The sequence below is a fragment of the Zeus faber genome (assembly GCF_960531495.2).
Source record: "Zeus faber genome assembly, chromosome: 14".
In the NCBI taxonomy this organism is placed as follows: domain Eukaryota; kingdom Metazoa; phylum Chordata; class Actinopteri; order Zeiformes; family Zeidae; genus Zeus; species Zeus faber.
Genome location: NC_137200.1, coordinates 15,099,683 through 15,122,730, shown reverse-complemented (window position 1 = coordinate 15,122,730; position 23,048 = coordinate 15,099,683). Strand labels below are relative to the sequence as shown.

Sequence of the window (23,048 nt, the reverse complement as noted above, 5' to 3'; positions counted from 1 at the left end):
TTGTTTTTGTCACAAAAAGAAAAAAGGGATGTCATAATGAAGCCCATGATGTAACAGTGGCAGTTTCGCCTGCCACACGCCACCCGAGTGGCGTTTTCAGGACCCTTTGGCACAGAGACACAGACGATGGGGTCGAGAAGAAACCAGTTTGTTGTAGGGAGTGGGCTAGGTGGAACAAGCCCAGGAGCAGATGGACAACATGTCATGCCAGGGCTCCTCTCCTATGAGTGTGTGTGGGGATGGGGGTTTTACCTGTTGATCATTAGACCAACCAACTAGCAACAGGTAGGCAGCCACTCTGATCCTGGGCCCCCAATTACCTAGACCCAGGACAGGTGTGGCTGCTCAAACCACACCATCGCCACACCACAATGACAAGGAAAAAAAAAATGTAACTAATCTCTTTAAATGAGTGACGAGCTGTTTGCTCGTTTGTTTGTTCGTCACCAGCCGAATCTCGAAAAAGAGCCAAACTTCTCATCACTTCTGTCAACAAATTCCGTTCCTCTGTGTTCTGTCTCTCCAAAAGTAAGCGTTAATTGAGATTCCGCGCCTCCAAATGAGGGCGTTTGGTCCCGCCTATTGACCGTTTCTATGCAGTCTCTGCCCCTCCCAAATCGGCACTGTGACATCACAGAGCTGTGACATCGTAACACTGCGACCAACGCTTTCAACATCCCAAATCGGCCGGTCACACTAACACTACACCGGGGGAAGGCAGCATTGTGGTATCTCCATCCATCTGCCTTGTTGTTGCCCTCGAGGAAGCAGAATCTGTACGTTTATTCGTGTCTGCACACAGTGTAAGGGTTATGATAACGAATTAACAAGTTATTTGCATTTGCATGGGATTGATCGTTCATCGACATACTTTGCGCTGTTTCACACCGCAATCATTAAAAACACCTTAACCTTAACATTCACCTTTTGGGAGAATGTTTAGCTTGCTGCATAGCTACGTACATATACTGTATGCGTGGTGGGGGCAGAAGCCTATCAATGTACTGTATGTAGCACACCCTATTTCAGAGTTTGGTCCTGGAACACCCTTGCCATATTTTACCATATATGGACATGGGAGGGGCATCATTATGTGTTTTATTTTAAACTTTTAATTAATTGAGAAATAACGGATATCAAAAGTCAAAGATAAAAATAATAATAATATCCAGTAAAAACTGTGAACGTGTGAAGGAATGAAAATAATTCCAGGAGGTCCACAGCTGATATTGTGGGAACTACTGCATGTGTGGCGGCAGCTGGGACACAAACAAAAAGTAAGACCAAAAGTATTTTTAAAGGAAAAAGAGGAAGACGAGAAATGGTTAAAGCACAAGGACTCCTGCGTCATGAACTGTCGATGAAAAGACGTTTGCTGTGAGATCACGGGGGCAAAAATACTACATTACTCATTGAAAGAAGGAATAAAATGAGTATAACGGCATGTTTTTTCCACACTGATTTTCTATCCTTCCACTGTTGCCTTTCTACCTGAACAGCCTCTGGCATTCCACGAGAAGAAAGAGCTTTGACTCAGTGGAAAACATGGCTGTGGAGAGTGCCCACAGTGTATAGAACTGAAAAATGGAGCTCAAATGTGGGAACTGCCTCTTTTCTGTGCTCAACACTTTGGAGTCACTGTGTCAAGTTTTCTTGGAATGAAAACGGAAGGGTTAAAAGTAAGTAATAAGTAAAAACATTCTAACTTAACATTTCCGAGCACCACCATTCAGTCGCTTTTATTCTGCCAGCGCTCGATTGATTGATCAATTGATCGATTGATCATACATAAACTTATACGTGAAATGAATATGTGGTTTTTGTTGTCTTGTTATTGTTATCAAAGATAAAAACAGGGTTTCAAAAGAGTAACAACTTAGTAAAAAGCTGCAGAAGGGCAGACATGATTTAAAGTAAAGTGTGCAAAAGATAATAAATGAACAATAAAATGATAATGTAATTTTTAAAAATGGCAAAAAAAAAAATAATGTTTTAAGGAAAAAAAACACTTTAAATAAGAGAAGATACTATAATAATATAATAAATTCAGACCTCATGAGTTCAAATTTAAGACTATTGCAACACTATTTGACTTTTTCTTTACCTTAAAATAACAGAATATCAGCATCATTTTGATGGTAACTGACTTGAAATATGGAGAACCTCCAATCCATGCACTTTGTAACTTCCGTGTTCGGGTACGAAACCCCAGGGAAAGTGCGCTACTACGTCACTTTCTTGACGTTACGAAAAATTTAAGGTTAAGGTAAAATGTATAAAAAAAAAAACCGAAACGATAAATTATAAACTTGCTGGTCGAATTGCCCCGTAATAATGCTCATACAAAACGTCGCCGCTCTACCTCCCCCACGGCGCGGATGAGACGGGCAAGGGGCGCTGTAACCAAGGTGTACGTTATAGCCGCATTTCCACCGCAGGAGCTTTCCCCAGGTACTAGGAACCTTCGGAGGAACTCAGTGCGTTTCCAACCACAGGAACCAGGGTCCAAATTCAGTAAGTCCCTGCTCAGGAGGTAGTACTTTTCAAAAGTTCGGGAACTTTGGGCCGCAAACTTTGGGCCGCAAATCTGTGGCCGCAAACCGACTGTATATACACTGTTTTTTGTTCTAAAAATTGTGTCTGTACAAAAAACTTAAAATGACCCAGTCTCTGCCCACAGGTAGTGGTTGAGGGAGGGAGGGTCTTTCTGGCCGTGGTTTGCCAATCTGGCGAGAGTTTTTTTATTATAAAGATGAACAAAAAGACTTGTTGGCCAGAAGTATAAATATTAATAAATAATGGTTTTGGGCGCAGGAGGAATGGCGTTCCGCTCTCTGGCTCCTGGTCGGCTGACGAGCTCGTGCACTGATCCCCTCTGCAAGACGGACAAATATTGAGAAATCCCCTGCCCCGATTTTCCGCTTTTTTGAAAACGAAAAGACTCAGTGTGTGTGTGTGTGTGTGTGTCAGGATCCTGCCTTGCATTTGTTCTATCTGTCGCGCTCTGTCTCCGTCTGTCTCTCTCTGGCTCCATCTGTCTGTCTCTGTCTCCCTCTGTCCCTCTTTAGCTCCCTCTGTCTGTGTCTGGTGTCACGTCACATCCCTGCCACCGCACACCTGTCCCCAGTCAGCAACTGCACCACCTATTTTCACCTTCCTCCTCACTCCTTTTGTATTTAAACTGGTCCCCATATACTCTGTTCCTGTCAGATCATTGCATTTGTTCCTGTGTGTGTCTCTTGAACTCTTGGTCCTGTCTAAGATTCAGATTCCTGGCCCTGACTCCCGGCCTGTTCCTGGTCCTGACTCCTGGCCTGTTCCTGGACCTGACTCCCGGCCTGTTCCTGGCCCTGATTCCCTGCCTGTTCCTGGCCCTGATTCCCTGCCTGTTCCTGGCCCTGGTTCCTGGCCTGTTCCTGGCCCTGGTTCCCAGCCTGGTCCTGGTCCTGATTCCAGGCCTGTGCCTGATCCTGTTTCCTGGTTCTGATTCCCTGCCTGCTCCTGGTTCCTGATTCCCTGCTGGTTCCTGGTCCTGATTCCTGGCCTGGCCCTGATTCCGGGCCTGTTCCTGATCCCCTGCCTGTTTCCTGTTCCTGATTCCCTGTCCGTCCCTGGACCCTGATCCTTTACCTGTCACCTCATTTAATCCTTACACCTACTCCCAAAACCGTTTTTTGTCCTGCATTTGGGTTCACCTGACCAAATTCCTAACAGTATGATCTGATCAAACATGAAACCAGCGGACCCGGTTTTCATGCATTCAAGGGGTTCCTCATCTAGGGCCGACCTGGAGACTCGTCTGCTAGCTGCAGGCCTGCTGGTTGCCAGCATGCTTCCCGGCCTGGATGTCCCCTCAAGACACCCCGGACTGCTCGCCCCCCACCTGCACTCCCGTCCATTCCATTAGATGTGGGGTGGCAAGCCTGGAGCTAATTCTTTGCCAAGCCCCCAGTCCTGAGCAGGCTAGCCTGGTACTCACCTGTGTTGTTCCTGCCCCTTAGGATCCCCTGCAGTCCACCTTCTGGAGGACTGCGGGCCTTTTTCTCAGGGGAAAAGAAGTCCCCAGAAGTCCAGAAGTCCTCCAGAAGAGGGTGTGGTCCCAAGGATCCCCGGGGCCGTCCACGTTCACCACTATCCGGCGCGCCCCAGTCTTCATGGCCCGGCGCTCTCCAGTCTCGGTGGCCCGGCACTCCCCAGTCTTCATGGCCCGGCGCTCCCCAGTCTCGGTGGCCCGGCACTCCCCAGTCTCCATTGCCCACCACCCCCATGTCTCCCTTGCCCAGTGCCACAGAGCTTCCGGCGCCCTGCTTGCCTTTCTCCTGGCAGGCCTTTGGCGTTGCAAAGAAGGTGTTCGAAGGAGAAGAGCCCGCTTTCCTCAGGTTACTCACTACCTCCTTAAGCAGGATCCAGTTTTTTGCCAGATGTTTATTATGATGTGGAAATTATATGACCCCCCTTCTCCAACTCCCTTGTCTCCAAGGCCTGTCCTTCCAGTCCCCGAGCCGCCGGCCGCCTCTCCCAAGGTCCAGTCCGTCCCAGTGCCCAGTCCCCGAGCCGTCGGCCGCCTCTTTCGAGGCTCAGTCCGTTCCAGTTCTGGAGCCGTAGTCCGCCTCTCCCGAGGCAGAGTAGGTTCCAGTCCCTGATCTGTTGTCCGCCTGTCCCGAGGCTCAATCGTTCCAGTCCCCGAGCCATCGGCCGCCTCGCCCGAGGTCTAGTCTGTTCCCGTCCAAGAGCGTCGGCTTAATTGCCCAAGGTCCAGTGCGTTCCGGTTCCCAACCCAACGGCTGCCTCGCCCAAGGTCCAGTCCGTTCCGGTTCACAAGGTGCCTGTCACCTCTCCTGATGTCCAGTCCGTCCCGATTCCAGAGCTGTTGGCTGCCTCTCCTGAGGTGCAGCCTGTTCCAGTTCCCGAGCCTTCGGCTGCCTCTTCTGATGGCCGGCCTGTTCCAGTTTCTGAGCCGTCACTGGGCTCTCCCAATGTCCAGCCCATTCCCGTTCCTGAGTGGTCATCCACTTTTCCCGGGGCTCGGTCCACTCCTGGTCCCAGCCTGGGGTCGCCCCATCCAACGCCTCCGGAGCAGCCCCGCTCATCTACCCCAAGGTCAGGTCGACCCCCCAAGTGGCCTGGCCCCCTGGTTGCCCTCCAGAAGGCCTACACCTACCTGCCCTGGTGGCTTGGGCAGGGTTACAGCTCCCCAGCCGTCTGCCTGATGGGTGCTTGCTCCCTTTTCAGACTCCTGGCCCTGATCCCCAGCCTGTTCCTGATCCTGTTTCCTGTTCCTGATTCCCTGTCTCTCCCTGGACCCTGATCCTTTAGCTGTCACCTCATAAAATCCTTACACCTACTCCCAAAACCATTTTTTGTCCTGTGTTTGGGTTCACCTGACAGTATTCGTAACAGTGTGTGTGCATAAACTTGCTGGATATATATATATATATTGGATATATTTAGAGTATGTCCAACTTTATACACACACACTGTTACAAATACTGTCAGGTGAACCCAAACACAGGACACAAAACGGTATATAAACCATATAAACGGTATATATATATATATATATATATATATATATATACACACGCACACAGATTCTCCTCACTTAATGACTGAGTTCCATTCCTAGGACCAGGTTGTTAAGGTAATTGTTCGATAAGCGAGGACCCGTGTTATTTCACGGTAAGGGGGTGTGGCGACTGAGAACGCTAGTGTGGTGAATACTGACAGACTGCGGGAACGACACTGGGACTGAGAAGGGTGACGCACCATGAGATGCTTCACGCTGAGACAGCGCGCACGCCGCGGTATTGTACAGTAAGCAGCGCACAATACAGACTGGTCGGAGAGCTGGTCGCAAGTCCGAAAGGTCATTAAACAGTATAACAATTATATAACAATTATAACAAAACATTAAACAATGTATTCATTTATAAACCATCTGAAGACCAAGGTGAATTCAGAGAAGCGTTGTGATTTTGGTCTGATATTTATCTAAATATGATCAACTTGATCAACACACTTTGACTCCAAAGTGGCTGACATATCTATTTGAACGAAAATGCCACCTACATTGATGTGCCATCAATAGTTTGGTCAGTATCATTATGGGGCTTTTTGATAGATCTAAAACACACAAGATATAATGAGTATGTTTTCGTATTTTGTGTTGCCGCCAGAAATGTCGTCCTAGCGCACACTCGAAATTATTGACGAACTGTTTTGTCAACACAAAAGTTATTCATCATGGTCTTGGGTAAATAATGAAGTCAAAATAGCTGATCAAATCTGATGTCGAAATAAGAGGTGAGGAGAGGTGAGAGGTGTGGATCTGCAGCAGGCGGGGCCCTCTCTCTTGTCAGACTCTCAGACAAAGGAATGAGGCTGTAGGCCAGTGGGAGTGGGGCAATGCAAGAGATGTAAGAGAGGTGTTTAGTTTTGAAAGATTTATTGAAAACGTCACACAAACTTTATTCAAAACCTCCTAAATTGGTTTTGGGTGATAGGTGAGAAGATTCAAGCAACTCTAGAAAGAACAATCACATTCAAGTAGAATTTAAATTTGAATTCACGAACAAAATATATTTATAAAGAGGGGCAGGAGCATGCGGTCTGGGTCTTGGCCTGCTAGCTGGTGTAGGCGCAAGATGATTTTCTGTGGCAGCTTGCAGAGGTGCTCTCGTACTGTAAAAACAAACAAAAAAAAGTGTAAGGAAATGTCATATTAACATCATCGGACATAACCCTACAGACTACCTCCATCACACCTGCCAGGGGAATGCCAAATATCACGTACAGCTCACCAGCTTATAGAGGGCATGCAAACACACACACACACACACACACACACACACACACACACACACACACACACACACACACACACTGCCACCTTTAGTAAAACAAAACAAAAAGGTTGTAAGACGCAGGCCAGGGCTAAGTGGAGAGCAGAGCAGAGCTGCATAAAGGCTGCGTGCTACTGTTTTCAGCTTTCGCCTGGACGTGCTCCTGCCGGTAACAGCGGTAACGTTAGCTAACTTGACAGTGTTATCGTCGTGGCAAACAGGATTCCATGAACGCTCTCTGGCTAGCTTAGCTAGCTACTCATCCAACTAGTACTCTGGCTTGCTAACGTTAGAGTTAATGAAGGGGTGTACAAGTTGCAGAAATCATTTCAACGTTAACTTGTGCGAGTAAAAAAAAAATGTTACTTACTCATGGTCAGGTATTGGGTCCTCAGCTGGGTCAATTCTAGATTCAAAATGTTGTCTTTCTTCCTGAGTATCAGGACATGACGATTTATTGAATGCGTCCACAGGTCAGACTGGCACGGGGCACGCGGTCGCGTCCCGGCGGAGCGCGCGTCATTATGCAAAGCAGCATCAGGTCCAAATGGAAGGATGTGGATCCGGGAGCCGCGAAGCCATTGACATGATAAATAGTTGTTTGGAAAGACAGATAGAGAGAACAAATTCAAGGTCGAACTTAATGCCAAATCGAACCCTAATTTAATAATTATCATATTGTTCTAAAACGCAAAGTCGGAAAGTCGTGATTCTCAGCTTTCTGGCAATTGTTTTTGGCCGCGCACGTATGATAAAATCACGCGGCGGTAGAGACAGATTTTATAAACCAAAGTCACTTTTTTTCGTACCTGCGATGGCGCGGGCGCGATTATCGAACTCAGAGGGTTAAATGTTTACTACCTCAGTAGTTTTTGACTGGACATTATTAATGTGACATAATTATCTGTGTGAACAACATTTATAGGTCGCTTTCGTGTCACAGCTGACCCCCGACGCAGAATCCACTGGGGACCGCGGCGTTTGGAATTCAGCTCCGCGCCTCAAGACAAATGTTGCATATTTCAGCTTTAACCTAATATAATTGAATACCATTATGTCTTCATAGGCTTTGAACAAGGCAAAGAAAGATTGGAATGTCATTCAATTTCTGCCTCGTTCCACGGTGATAAAAATGTAAAAGAAAACGCCTTGGAGCCCGAGCCCTGGGTCGCTGAGTCCCACTCCTAGTTAGCGAAGCAATCATCAAAAAAAACCTTGCGTGGCCGAAGTCGCTGCGGTCGCGGTTCCCTCCGACTCGATAAGCACTTAGCGTGCCAGGGGACTACGGCTTATGTTCGATTTAGTGGGAAAACCATGCGCACGCCGGCAACCTTTAAAATGTTAAAGGTGTTTATGGCTCCGGGCGACGGAGATGATTGGCAATTGATTGGCGATGACAGCTACACAGCCTCTAAAATGTAAATGACAGGATTGTTACGGACAAAGTCCAAATCAAACACATGAATAAATGAGGTAATTCCTGACGATATAGTGTAACACGCCGGCGACGCCCCTGGCCTCCAGGTACAGCTAATGAGACCGCTGAGTCGCAAATAATAAGCCAGACAAAGCTATGACAAAGCCTCGACGATCCGCCGAGTGAGACCACTTCCCAAAATCTGCTCTCCTCTTGACAACTCGTCCCTCTCTTTACTTCAGTGGAGAAGTCTGGACCAGCTCCCGCCAAGCCAAGAACCACCTAAAAGTTGCCACCTAAAAATTTGTTTCTCCCTCCCCTCATCCTGAGAAAAGTCGAGGACTTTGGCTAACTGGGCTGACTGGGCTAAGTGGGCTGACTGGGCTATTTGGGCTATTTGGGCTAACTGGGCTAATTGGGCTAACTGGGCTAACTGGGCTAATTGGCATTACTGGGCTGGCTGAGGTAACTGCACTGACTGGGCTAACTGGGCAAACTGCACTGACTGGGCTGAGTGGGCTGACTGCACTGACTGGGCTGACTGCACTGACTGGGCTGAGTGGGCTGACTGCACTGACTGGGCTGACTGCACTGACATTCTAACTGGGCTGACTGGGCTGACTAACAGGTACAGCTAATGAGACCGCTAAGTCACAGCAAATCAGCCAGAGCTCCAACTACAAAGTCTTGCCGTCCGCAGAGTGAAGAGACAGGGGCCACTTGCCATCTGCTCTCCAATTGTGAACTCATCTCTCTTTTCACTTTAGTGAGTCAGTCTGGACAGGTTCTGTTCCAAACTGGGGTTCCCGCCAGGCCAAGAACCAGCTTAAAGTTCTGCCGGATTTGTTTCTCCCTCCCCTGGTCCCTATAAAAGTCAAGGACATTGGCTAACTGGGATAGTCAGCTAACTGGGCTGACTGGGGTAACTGGGCTGACGGGGCTGACTTGGCTAATTGGGCTAACTGGGCTGACTTGGGTAACTGGGCTGAATGGGCTAATTGGGCTGACTGGGCTAATTGGGCTAACAAGGCTAATTGGGCTTATTGTGCTGACTAGGCTGACTGGGCTAATTGGGCCAACTGGGCTGATTGAGCTAACTGGGCTGACTTGGGTAACTGGGCTGACTGGGCTAATTGGGCTAACTGGGCTAACTGGGCTGACTGGGCTGACTGAGTTGACCCAGATAGCTCAAAGGAGGCTGCTGGATAAGGACACTCCAAGGCGTTCTTCCCCCGAACAAACTCTGAGCGGAAGGTATGGGTCAGGTTGGGCTTGATACAGTGCCATTGTTTCAGGGAGGGTTCTATTGAAGCAGTTAGGTTTATTGACAATACAACTCACACCTTAACTTTACTAACTGAATAATAGATTGGAATACCACTGGGGGAGTGCCATGAGCCTTACTACGAGTTTTACACAAGGATACTGGACGCCCAGAGAGCGACACGTTGGACCCTGACCTCAAATAAACACAAACAAATCTTTCAAATGACTCGGCGTCGGGAGTCACTCCAGCAAGAGTCGTTCCTTCGCTCTCAGTAAGTGCAGCCTGGCAGAGGCTTCTGGCATCACTCAGAGTTTTTGAGGGTGACTGAGTTACACTTTGCATTCTCCCTAAATAAATTACTTTGACAGAATTGAATCATCCCTGTGAGAATTACATTCACGACTTCTAGCCTATAGATAGATAGACAGACAGACAGACAGACAGACAGACAGACAGACAGACAGACACATACATAGACAGACAGACAGATAGATAGATAGATAGATAGATAGACAGACAGATAGACACATAGACAGACAGACAGACACATAGACAGACAGACAGACAGACAGACAGACACATAGATAGATAGATAGATAGATAGATAGATAGATAGATAGATAGATAGATAGATAGATAGATAGATAGACAGACAGACAGACACATAGACAGACAGACAGACACATAGATAGACAGACAGACAGATAGACAGACAGACAGACAGACAGACAGACACATACATAGACAGACAGACAGACAGACAGACAGATAGATAGATAGATAGATAGATAGATAGATAGACAGACACATAGACAGACAGACAGACAGACAGACACATACATAGACAGACAAACAAACAGACAGATAGATAGATAGATAGATAGATAGATAGACACATAGACAGACAGACAGACAGACAGACAGACAGACAGACAGACAGACAGACAGACAGACAGACAGACAGACAGATAGATAGATAGATAGATAGATAGATAGATAGATAGATAGATAGATAGATAGATAGATAGATAGATGGATAGATAGATAGATAGATAGACAGATAGACAGATAGACAGATAGATAGATAGATAGATAGATAGATAGACAGACAGATAGATAGATAGATAGATGGTGTACTTACTTAGTGGTGTGTGTTTCAAAAACTAAAGTGAGTCATTATTTTGAGCATTAATGATGCAGAGATACAGTTACCTGTGGGTTACAGGTGAACAAGTCGACTTTGTCCATTCAGCGTTTCATACCCCCATGTGTTTGATTCATTAAGTTTTTCAGTTCAAAACGCACACCACTTAGTTAGAATGCTGTCTGTCTGTCTACCCGATATAAGCACCAGATGGGCCAGGCCCATGGCCCATGTATTGCGGCCGTGGGCAGAAGGCTTGGCCAGCAGGGGGCGCTGGGGAGCGGCTTCCTGAGCAGGTGCTCGCTGCCGGCGGGGGATCGGCGTCGGGAAGCGATCAGCGGGGGGAGGGAACTCAGAGCTCCGACCAGAGCTGCTTTAAACTCAGCTCGCCACACTTACACCTCCATCGTCATGATTATTCATGAAGTTCTCTGTTTGGAGAAAGGTGACTCCAAGTGGACGTGGTGCAGGTACACGACCCTGCTGTGGTTAACACACCCGCGTGGGCCTTCTGGGCGGAAGCGGATCGGACCTCCCGCGGGCAGCGACCTATTTTGGTTTTCCCCCACCCTGCCCTCGCCAGGTCCACCTCCCGGTCTTTCCCATATGTCTGTCGATCACGTGTGTAGGAGTCGGTTGTCGCGCTAACATTCTTTATTTATGGTCCCCATTGCAAGAATCATCACTGTTAGAAATGAATATCCATTATTTGTAACTGGTAATCAAAATATGAATGGTTATGGTATCCGGGCTATAGAGTCCCGGGAAATTCACTACCCTGGATGAAACGTTAAAGTGGTAATCTGTGACATTATACTGTAGATGGATGGACGGACGGGCGGGCGCGCGGAGGGAGAGACGGGTGGATAGATGGATTTCTTTTTGCCTCAACTCGTAATTTTTGGCCCACGAAGTGAAACATCTGGTACCATCTCCCCCAACACCGTCCAAGTTGGTGGCAGTAGCCTTGAGGCTAAAAAAAGAGGAGGAAGAAGGGAAAAAGTAAAAAGTGGGCTGATGGCGAGCTCAGCCGTTTGATGTCCCCGGAGAGGCGGGCGGAGTCGAATCCGGGGAGAGAGAGAGAGAGAGAGAGAGAGAGAGAGAGAGAGAGAGAGGAAAGGAGGCCACGGGAAGCTCACCAGTACGCCCAGTACACCCGGGTTCTGCAACCGCCGCGTGCCGAGAATGCTTTTAAAAGGCCACATAAAGTACATGAATAATGGAAACTCGCTCTGGTGTTGCAAGATCCAAATTTCTTTATTCAAACGCATCAGCTCCAGACAGAACAGCAGCGCTGCGTTCGTCAGAACCAGTGTCACTCTGGGAGTGACGACTATTCCCAGTGATGAAAGGTTCGACCCTTTTACTGAGATCCTGCTCTTGACGAGTGGCTCCGAGAGGAGTGAGCGAGGGAGGCCTCCCCGAACGATGAACGAGGGGAAGAAGAAGAGAGAGAATCGGACGGCAGAAGTGTCTTTCTGTCCAAATGAGGGATGAGCGAGCGAGACAGTCACATTCACTATGAAGTCACAACAAACGCCTCGGCCTTTTTTTAATTTGGTCCCCCCCCGCAAATATCCTTCCGTTTTTTTTTGTTCTTTCGCCAAGTGCCTCCGGACTCCCCGAATCATTTCAAACGGTGATTCGGTGGGTCATAATAATAAGCACGGTTCTTAATGTTTCTGACATTGTTAGAGGTTGACGGCATAGTGGCGTAGCGCTGTGGAAGAAAGCACCGCAGTACGGTGGTGGTGGTGGTGGCGGTGTGTGTGTGTGTGTGTGTGTGTGTGCGCGCGTGTGGGGGGGGGGGGGGGGGGGCTAATTAAAAAGCGAAAGGATTTATGCAAATGAGAGGAAGTGCCTTAATTTCCGGCTTTCTCTCCAAGCATCAATTATTTTTCCCTGTTACGTCTTGTACATCTCATGATTCTGCTTTGAGATTGCGCGCACTGTGTCATCATGCCGCATGTGTGAGCAGCTACCGTCCAGGAGGGTCTGTCGTGTTTTGGGTTTTTTTTTTTTTCGTGTGGGAAAAAAACCCCCCAAAAAACCCACCAATCATATCTTTCACTAGCCTGGGTGAAACCTTAAAGTGGGAATCCGTCACAATGTTTTGTTTAAAAAGATGCCACGTTTGACATTCATCCCATATTTATTTACCTTGGGCTTTATAAGAAACAGCCATTCATTGCATTTGCATTCCGCTTGTGCTCGTCGACGGGCTGCTTCCATTGTTGGTGGCGGGGTCCGCCGCACAGAAAGAAGTGACAGGCAGCCAAATTTACGGATTCAGCCGAACAGGGAATTTGCTGAAGCAGCATAGCTAGGTGTGGTCACTCAACTGGCGATATGGGTGAACCCCCCCCGCCCGCCCCCCCCCAAAAAAAAGACAAAACAACAGAAATAGTTGCAGCAACTCAAGTGGAGAAAGAGAAACAAATCAATGGATCAAAAGAAGGAGAAACTTTGGGGGAAAGAAAAGGAGGCTGTGAACGAGGGTGAACGAGGGCGAACCTGGATGTTGATTCCGGGACACGTTGTGTATCCCACTTCAATATGAATATCAAAATGTAAAGATTCAATCTTTGTTAAATTGCTTGATTGTAAAGAGACACAGCAAGGGGGGGGGGGGGGGGGGGGAACCCGACAAAAATAACAACAGCAACAGGGCCTGAGTACTGCTGACTTTAAAATCCCTCCTTATTTTTAACATTTGACTTAAAACTGAGATATTTCCCAAACAAACTAATCGCTGGAACAAATGTTTTATAATGTGTCTTGTTTACGACATAAGAAAATAAATTCAGCTAATTAGCGTTCAGTAAAAAGTCATGAATGATGTTGTTATTGTATATACACAGTATGTGGATATATATATATATATATATATATATATATATATGGCCTATTTATATATATATATATATATATATATTAAATACATAAATAATTTGGCCTATATATAGATATATATACAGTATATACACAGTATGTGGGTATCTATATACATTCTTTATATATAGTATATTCCCACACATTTTCCTCTTTTAGGTTGAAGTTTAAGCTTGACGTTAGCGTGATTGGACTTTTTTTTTTTCATCCTATAATTGTGAATAAATCAATGAAAATACAACAAAAAAAAAACCTGTTGGTGATTTATAGGAGTAACGCACGCACGCACGCACACCCCTGCCTTTGTCAGCAGCTTTGTTTAGCTCAGTTCTGCCCCCACGCAGGAGTGACACGCCATCACTCATATTCACTCGGCCTCCAATGATTCACAGCCATAAAAATAAAATAAAATAAAAAGTCCCACATGCGCGAGTGTATAAAGCCCGTGTGACATCATCCATAACCAAACCACCTTCTCAGCCTTTCTCACGTCAAGGACCCTCAATCTGATACGCATTAGGCCACGGACCCCATTTGAAGGGGTTATCTCCCCGAAGTTCCTCATTGTGAGATCTGATTCAGTGTCTCTAGGTTTGGGAGATAACAGTGAAACCAGGATTCATTATTAGAAGTCATTATTATGTTGGATGTGTTGCAAATGGAATGACAGTGCTAGTTTAACTCGTAATCATTTGGCCGTCGTCCCCCTGGAACCTCTTGAAGGACGCCCCCCGGGAGGCCCCCGCACCCCAGGCTGAGAAGCCACCGTTATGGAGCCACACCTTCGATGAGCCGAAGGATGTTTAAGATCTCCACCAACCTACCGGGCTGGGGGAAAGAACACAAGTTCAACACAAAAAGGGCCGGTGTCGGATTAGGACCGCTGCTCACCTTGCACCAGGATGTGCACCGCCGTGGTCCGGGGCCGACTGCTGGTCTGGACGGCGCACACGTACAGGCCTTCGTCCGCCATGTCCACGTTCTGGATTTTGATGGTGAACTCCTCCTGGTTGAGGGCCACCAGGCTCACCCGGGGGTCCACGGACCACTTCTCGTCGCCGGCGTACAGGATGCTGGAGCGGTTGAGCCAGGCGGTGTGCGTGACAATGTCCCCCTGGGCGCACCTGCAAGCAACAGGGACCACGCACTTTAACGGATCATCGACTTTTACGGATACACAGCACCTAAAAGTTGGCGGTTAAAGTTAAAGTGCAATGTTTATGAATGAACAGCAGCTTATCTGTTAATGTCGCAGTGGAAGCTACACCGCCACTACTCGCTGTGCCTCTGACAACTCTTAGATTTACTTTTAAATGACCTTTATTTATTTTGAGTTTGAGTTTGGGCGTCCGGGCTCGACTGCGCATCACCCCCGGCGAGGTGTGACAGCGGACACCGACATCCTCAGTGAACTGGAAATGTACCGTAGGAGTGATGAGCTTGAATCATTCCCCATCGGATGGAAGAGCAGAGCCAGACAGGCGGCTGCAGGGAAGGTGGAGGAAGCACACAACACAGCAAGCAGGAAGCAAAGCAGGTGGAGCAGAACGGACGGGCTGCCTGAACAGGACGGCCCATATAAGGGCGTGAAGCATGTGGCGCCGTCGAGTTGTCTGACATAACTAGCTCCGCAAGCTACGCATCATTTACTGACTTAAGCGTGTAAATAGCGCGCAAATAGCGTACTGCCATTTGCCCGCATTGGGCTCACCACCAGTTAGCATAATGCTACTGCAAGATATTAGCTTTGGGTTTCAAAATGGTAGTAGCTAGCTAACTAGCTAGCTGTTACAACATATCTGTTTTGGGTTTCAAAATACCACAATTCTGCTTTACACAGGAGCTTGATGGACATCCTAGCTAACCACCACAATAAAACATGTATTTTCTTTGCACACCGCAAGTGTGACTTACAAACCAACGCTCTAAAAGCTTGAATCTCAGAAAACTCGATACATTCAGATGTACTGACAAGGGAGTCGGTCCCTCACTAACCGCCTTTAGCTAAATGTTAAAAACCTTTTGTGAGTGCGGCTTGAAAACCGACACTCTTTAAAAAGACCCCAAGAACTTCCTGGGGAAGCCTTTTTCCGGTGTGTATTTTGGAGACGTGGGGGCCGCTCGGCAGACGATCCGCGATAGAATGGCAGTGATAAAAGACAAGTACAACACTTTGCAGCTGAGGGACTCTTTGGCACCATTTGTGCTGTCACAGCTCTCGCCGCCGCATCAGTCTCTTCCACTTCAGCGGTGGCGGCCGGGGTCAACGGCGTCCTCGGGGCCGGCGAAAGAAGATAAAACCTAAAGTGAGTGAGTGAGTGAGTTTTTTTTTTGTCTACGTGCGGCGAATCAATGGGTACAAGTGTCGTGTAGAGCAACGGACGGATGGTTCCGTGGATCAAATCGCCAGTCGCTAATTTTCGGTTGTTTTCCTCGCGGAGTTTCATATCTCCTCGCCGTTTGATCCACATCCAGGGGGATGAACACGGCCATGTTGATAGAGTTTCCTTCAATTGTGTCTCTGGTGTACGTCAGCTAGCGAGCCTCTCTTCCATTGGCGATCTTCTGCCGACTTTCACGGCAGCAACCCATTATTTATGAATAGTCGGAAAACTGCAACCCTCGAAATTTTGCCCGCTCTCGCGACAAATTTCGGTCGGACCCCTGCTGTGGTGCAACGCGCAAGCGTTCCCGCAACCGGGCTCCAAACGAGGTAAACAAGCGATGCGCGTGAACGAATGACGGCATTAACGCCGTGAGTCACCATATTCCCTGTCGACGCCTCACTCTTTTGTTGTCACGAATCGCGTTGCATTTCAGGAAATGCCGAGGAAGTCGTCGAATCCTTTGAACGGAAAAACGAACGGACGCCAGGGGGACCGAGCTCCCCCGCCTTCGTGGAAACAGGCGCCGCCACGCTTAAGGACGTGAGCCCGGCGAGGACATCGGCCGCGTCTCGGCTGGCTGATAACGTCACAAGATGCGCATCTAGCGTTCCGTTTTTTTGTTTTTTTTTTTACCCTCCTCAAGGACGTCACTGCAGCGCGGCGGGTCCTCACGAACCTCTGTCGCGCTCGCCGTGTAGTTCGCTTAATCTCACACGAGGCACAATATCATAATTGAGATGAAAGCGATAGGGTTTCTGCAGAGATCAGCGGCGTGGACGCGGCGGCAGTCGGGGAGACGTCTGGCGCCGTCTCGCCTCTTCTGAGGGTTTCTCTCCTGTGATTCCCAGGGGGGAGGCGCATTGCAAGGTTGGGGAAAGTACAAGGCGGGAAGAAAGCAGAGACACACACACACACAAAAAACAAAACAAAAAAAAAAAACACTCAAAGCATGATATAATATTCCGCAAAACTCAAAGTAGAAGCTGTGCTTACACAGGTAAGCAAAGACTTTTTTTTTTTGCCCACATTCAGTATTTTTGCTGACTTAAGTTTTGGAATGAGAAGATGAACTATTTAGTGGGACTGATTGTTCCGAAGGCACATTATTCTGTAATGTAGTGTTAGAGATGGTCTATATAGTATATATAGTGTATATAGTGTATATAGTATATATAGTGTATATAGTGTATATAGTATATATAGTGTATATAGTATATATAGTATATATAGTGTATATAGTGTATATAGTATATATAGTATATATAGTGTATATAGTGTATATAGTGTATATAGTGTATATAGTATATATATTGTATATAGTGTATATAGTGTATATAGTATATATAGTATATATAGTGTATATAGTATATATAATGTATATAGTGTATATAGTATATATAGTATATATAATGTATATAGTGTATATAGCATATATAGTATATATAATGTATATAGTGTATATAGTATATATAGTGTATATAGTATATATAATGTATATAGTGTATATAGTATATATAGTGTATATAGTATATATACAGTGTATATGGTATATAATGTATATAATATATACAGTGTATATAGTATATATAGTGTATATAGTATAAATAATGTATATTGTGTATATAGTATATATACAGTGTATATAGTGTATAGTATATATAGTGTATATAGTATATAAAGAGTATATGGTATATATACAGTGTATATAGTGTATATAGTGTATATAGTGTATATAGTGAATATAGTATATATACAGCGTATATAGTGTATATAGTGTATATAGTATATATACAGTGTATATAGTGTATATAGTGTATAGTATATATAGTGTATATAGTATATAAAGTGTATATGGTATATAGTGTATATAGTATATATACAGTGTATATAGTATATATAGTGTATATAGTATATATACAGCGTATATAGTGTATATAGTGTATAAAGTATTTATAGTGTATATAGTATATATACAGTGTATATAGTGTATATAGTGTATATAGTATATATAGTGTATATAGTATATATACAGTGTATATAGTGTATATAGTGTATATAGTATATATAGTGTATATAGTATATATACAGTGTATATAGTGTATATAGTGTATATAGTATATATAGTGAATATAGTATATAAAGGGTGATGACCGATGAGATGCTTGATGTATTGTACGCAGCGCACAATACAGACTGGTCAGAGAGCTGGTGGTAAGTCTGAACGGTTGTTAAACAGGTAGGTTGTTAAGTGAGGAGTACCTGTACCGGGGTTTCGGAATAACGGGCCGTCTGAACAATGGCATGCCACCCTATTCACCGGCAAGTTCTTGAGTGTGGAGCCATAGTGTTAACTGTACCATCTACGGTCATGACTTTAGTTAACGAGCGTCTTTGTGGCAAAGACGTAGTTCACGCTGGACGACTTCACACCATTTCTGAAACACCCAGAAACAAAAGACGCGGAATGAAAAGAACCTGTGAGTTATGAGTTGTGACTTAAGTGAGTCAAGTCCATTGAAGGCCAATGAATCGGCTCCGTCGCTCTCCCGCCGCCGCCGGCGCGCATGAATTCCGTTTGCGACTCAGATCCGAAAACCCCACTCTTCGGACTCGTGACAACCGGCTGAACCCAACAACCCCGGAGAGTCGGGAATAAAGCCAATGTTGTTACCGGGCGGCTCGTCTCCAACAAAGAGGCAGACTTTTCATCACGGCTGCAAACAAGACAACCAACAACGCAGCGACAACAAACGAGGCGACGCCGGTCCTCGCCATTGGTGCACGTGACGTAAAATGCACGGCAACTACGGCGATGCCGACCCATTCCGATTGAAGAGTTGGAGGACGAACATCCATATCCAAGTAGCCTGGATCCAAGTGAGAAATGCTAATCCATACGCTTTCTTCAGATTTTTTTTTTTTCTTCCCCCTACTGTTCCCACTGGTTAGAAAACAGACCCCTGTTACATAAGGAGAGGAAAAAAAAAAAAAAATCAAAAGCGGGACACTTCAAAGCGCCGCGCGAGCCGAACGCAGGGGGCGTTGATGGTTTCTGACAAGCGTGGCATTTCAAAAGCGTTCCCATTCATTAGGAAATCTGTGTTATCCAGCGACGGAGAGAGTGAAATTGAGAAGATGGGAAAAGCCGGGAAAAGCCCACGACTCTCCTCTTCCAGAGCCTCTTTTTTTTTTTTTTTTTTCCCCTTCCTGGTGAAGGCTGAGCCAGATGGACACAATGAGAACTGGGGTGTTTTTGTGGAACTCTGTCTCGGACCCCGCGGATTCCTCGGATTCCTGTCTCGGCCGATTGTTGCTGGGGGGCGCTCTGCATCCTCCGACAGGACAGTCTGAGTACTGTTCTCTCTGCTCTCCTTACTTACTGAGACTTTTTCAATATTTGGCTTATTTCACCCAGACCGCTCTGATCTTTGACCTGCGGTTTGGTCAGTTTGAAGCCCATTCCATCCCATCCTCTGCGCGATACCCCGGTCTGGGGTTAGTTTGCGATATTCACCGGCCGGCTGCACGCTATCCCTTATTTATATTTAATGTAACAATAAATAAGCCAGTGGAGAACAACAAAGACAGCGTCGAGAAAGGGTCTAACGGCGATAACGAAGACAAAAACGCCAAAGCGCCCCTATCCGGCTCCTATTCACTCGCCGGCCGATAAATTCCTTCTGCCGGCCGTCATTGCGGTCATGGAAAGTAGAAGTGGGAGTTCGACGGCGAGGGGGCAAAGACACCGGACAAGAGAGGCCGTTGTCCACGAGATTTTGGTTTCCGGTCCGTGCGATAAGCCACGGCACGACCGGGGGAGGAGAACACAAGGGCGACAGTGTTGATGGAGAATGTACGGACGCGGATCAGTCGATGGGGAAAACATGCCTGTGGTGCTGCTCCCCAGCGCGCCAGGATGGAGTCGTCCCCCTTGTCCGCCGCCTCGCGATCAATTTCATTCTGTTGATGATGTCATTATGTTCCAAGTATTGGATCCAGTGTAGCTGATGAATGCATTTGCTTCATTTGGGATTTTTTATAGGATTTTATCGTATTATAAGACATCACCCAGTTGATTTGTTATATTCTCCGTTTTCTTTGCGTCTAATCATTGTTTCTACTGCCTGGTTGAGCATGTGCTCTCGTGAAGGCCCAGGAATGCCTTGTGCAGAGGGTTGCTGGGTATTTTGTTAGTTTATTTTATTTTCTCCATCAGCCAATAGTAGCATGAACTCTGGCCTGTTTTCGTTGTGTTATTGTACATTGAAGCTTAGTGACATGAATCATGGGAATAACCTACTTTGCAGCCAACTTGCTTTTTTGTAGCTCCCCAGCGGATTAACAAAATATATTTAAAGCTGCTTTTTCTCTTTACTCGTGGGCTGCTGAACCTCGGTAAAACAGATCTTTGGATCAATTTCTGGACTGCTCTTTTTCTTCCTGCTGGTGCACCACCCTTCTCAGAACTAGGGATGAAATGTTTTCTTTTTTTTTTTTTTTAGGGATGGGTTAGAACGAGGCCTTCCCAAACCCTGAGACATTTACACTCCAAACATTTACTCAACAGTGACACCTGCTGGCAGCCGGAGTCATAGCAGCTGTGGACAGTTGGTTAAACCTATTTCAAGTTTCAAGGTTCAAGATTCAAGAGGTTGTTTTTTTTTTGTCAGTATGTCACGAGATCGAATCCACGCTTTTGCTCATTAATATTTTGCCACCACTACGATGTTTGTCGGACAGAAAATGGCGATCTCGGAGACATCGAGAAAGTATCGAGTGTTTTGGAGATTCGACTTTGCGAATTTATTCCCACAAGAATCATTTCATTCTGTGAAAAGCAATTAATTAGGGAGAACACAAACCGCAAATGAGACGCGTTATGTCAAATGCATTCACCCTTGTTTCACATTAACTCAATCCTCGGTCGTTATCTCCCGTCCGCGAGTAGAAGATTCGTGACTCGGGGCTCCCGCCTCTTTCCGCGCGCGAATCGCGATCCGAGTCGCAGTTCGTCCTCCGTGGCCGGCTGCAGTTACAGAGTCGCGATTGAACGACTCTTTTAACCGGAGTGACTCACCACTCCCGAGTCGCTCCAAAGATTTGTTCGATGCGGACGGATTGTTTGCCTTTGTTCCCTGCTCAGACCTGCTGCACGGATCCTGATCCTCGGAAAACCTGACAAAAGTGTCCACGGCTCCCCAGCCGCGCTCGCCAAAAATCCTCCAGAGAGCAACAAGAAGAAAACAAACTGCAAAATATTATTTTACATAACACGCCCCTGTCCCCTCACCCCACCTTATCGCTCCAGCACAGATGGAAAAGGCGTTTTAATCCAAACGCTTTCTCAACCTCCTTCCTTTCCCACAGCGACCGAACGGGAAAGCGGGGAAGGATCGGGAGGACGGAGGTGAAATTTCAGCTGCGAACAAACAAACTTCTTCCCCCGATGCGCCGCGCGACAGCAACGTGTGTGTGTGTGTGAGTGTGTGTGTGTGTGTGTGTGTGTTCCATTAAATATTCATGCCGCTTCCTACTCCATAATTAGACGTGGCCAGAAGACGGTGTTGGTGCGGTAAATCCGCCGGGTTAATTTTTAATGCCGCCTCATTAAAGGGCACGCGGCTGCATCACCTTTATCTCTTGTTGTTGCTTTTTACATTAAAAACATTGACTTCTGGGGGAACACACCTACTTCAATAAGAAGGACCCCCTGAGTAGCCACCAGTTCACCTTTAAATATTTAAACACAAGTGGCTTTATTGTAGACGATGCAAACAATTGAAAAATGTCATGGTTTTCCTCATGAACATTACAAATCATTTGGAAATATTATTATTCATTTATTATTTATATTTATTAATTATTACATTTATTATTTTTTTAAATATTATTACTATTTAAATATTTCCCCATACTCATTCCCATATATATTTCCCCTACATAATTTAAGCTCTGAAACACTTACTACAGTGAGACAACAGCCGAGCGCCTGGGCAACTATGGTTGGCGCAGTGGTTGCGGTTGCCCCGCTGCACCGTACGGCAGAATTGGTTTTCAATTCTGGATTCAGTTTGAAAGATTCACTCAGGCTGACCCCCAATGATCGCAACATAAGGTTCGGGTTAAATGAAAAATACCAGTTTTCCTTGAAATCATTTGTGTGTTATTTTCCGATTTAGTGAGCATGAGAAACCACCGAGGACGAGCGGTAGAATAAAGCTGAGAAACACTGGTTCACCATCCTGTACGGTCAGAGTTCAATACATATTTTATGGAGGAGATCCAGGCAGAGCACCTTTGGGGCACAATGAAGAAATGCTCAAAAATATAAAGTTAAGTGTCGCAGGGTACAGCTGCAACGCGTGTGTGAGAAGAATTGCTGCAGCGTGTGACAAGCAGCAGCAGCAGCAGAAAAGCAGCAGCGGCGGTGGCGGCAGCAGCAGAAACAGCAGCAGCAGAAATAGCAGCAGTAGCAGCAACAGCAGCAGCGGCGGCGACGGCGGCGGCTGCAGCAGTGGCAGCGGCGGCTGCAGCAGTAGCGACAGCGGCTGCAGCAGCAAGAGCAGTGGCGGTAATAGATTGCTGGAAGGAATGTGCTCTTTATTTATTTATTTGGTTTGTGCAGGATTGATTAAGCCTCAAAACCACTTGGGGGTAATAAATAGCCATAATACATAAGCCCGGGGTTACTATCTGGAGGAGCCGACTTATCACGTCAGCACTCCAGCCGTTAAAGCACTAGGCTGTGTGCTGCATCATTTTGCCAGCCATAGATTTGACTTTATCTGTATTTGAACTATATATAAATATATATATATATATATATATATATACATATATATATATATAGGGGCGCAAATTGATGACTGTTATATTGTTTAGTTTGCATGCTGCATCGACACAGACATGCCTTACGGTTATATCCATGACTATACAACATACTTTCTCACACACACACACACAAACACAAACACAAACACACACACACACGCGTGCACACACACACACACACACACACACACACACACACACACACACACACACACACCCCTGGCCAATTCACGTAGGTACCACGCAGTGGCTGCAGAGAATACTCAAA

At 46.2% G+C, this 23,048-nt stretch overlaps 1 protein-coding gene across 1 annotated transcript in view; it reads right to left on the bottom strand.

The window, feature by feature from the left end:
* ntm (neurotrimin) overlaps window positions 1-23,048 on the bottom strand; it is a gene marked incomplete at both ends in the record, with an annotated part of 123,330 nt that overhangs the window by 34,992 nt on the left and 65,290 nt on the right. The window contains one exon of the mRNA XM_080013445.1: window positions 14,454-14,686. Within this exon, the coding sequence (XP_079869571.1) occupies window positions 14,454-14,686 (233 nt within the window). The remainder of the gene's footprint in view (window positions 1-14,453; window positions 14,687-23,048) is intronic.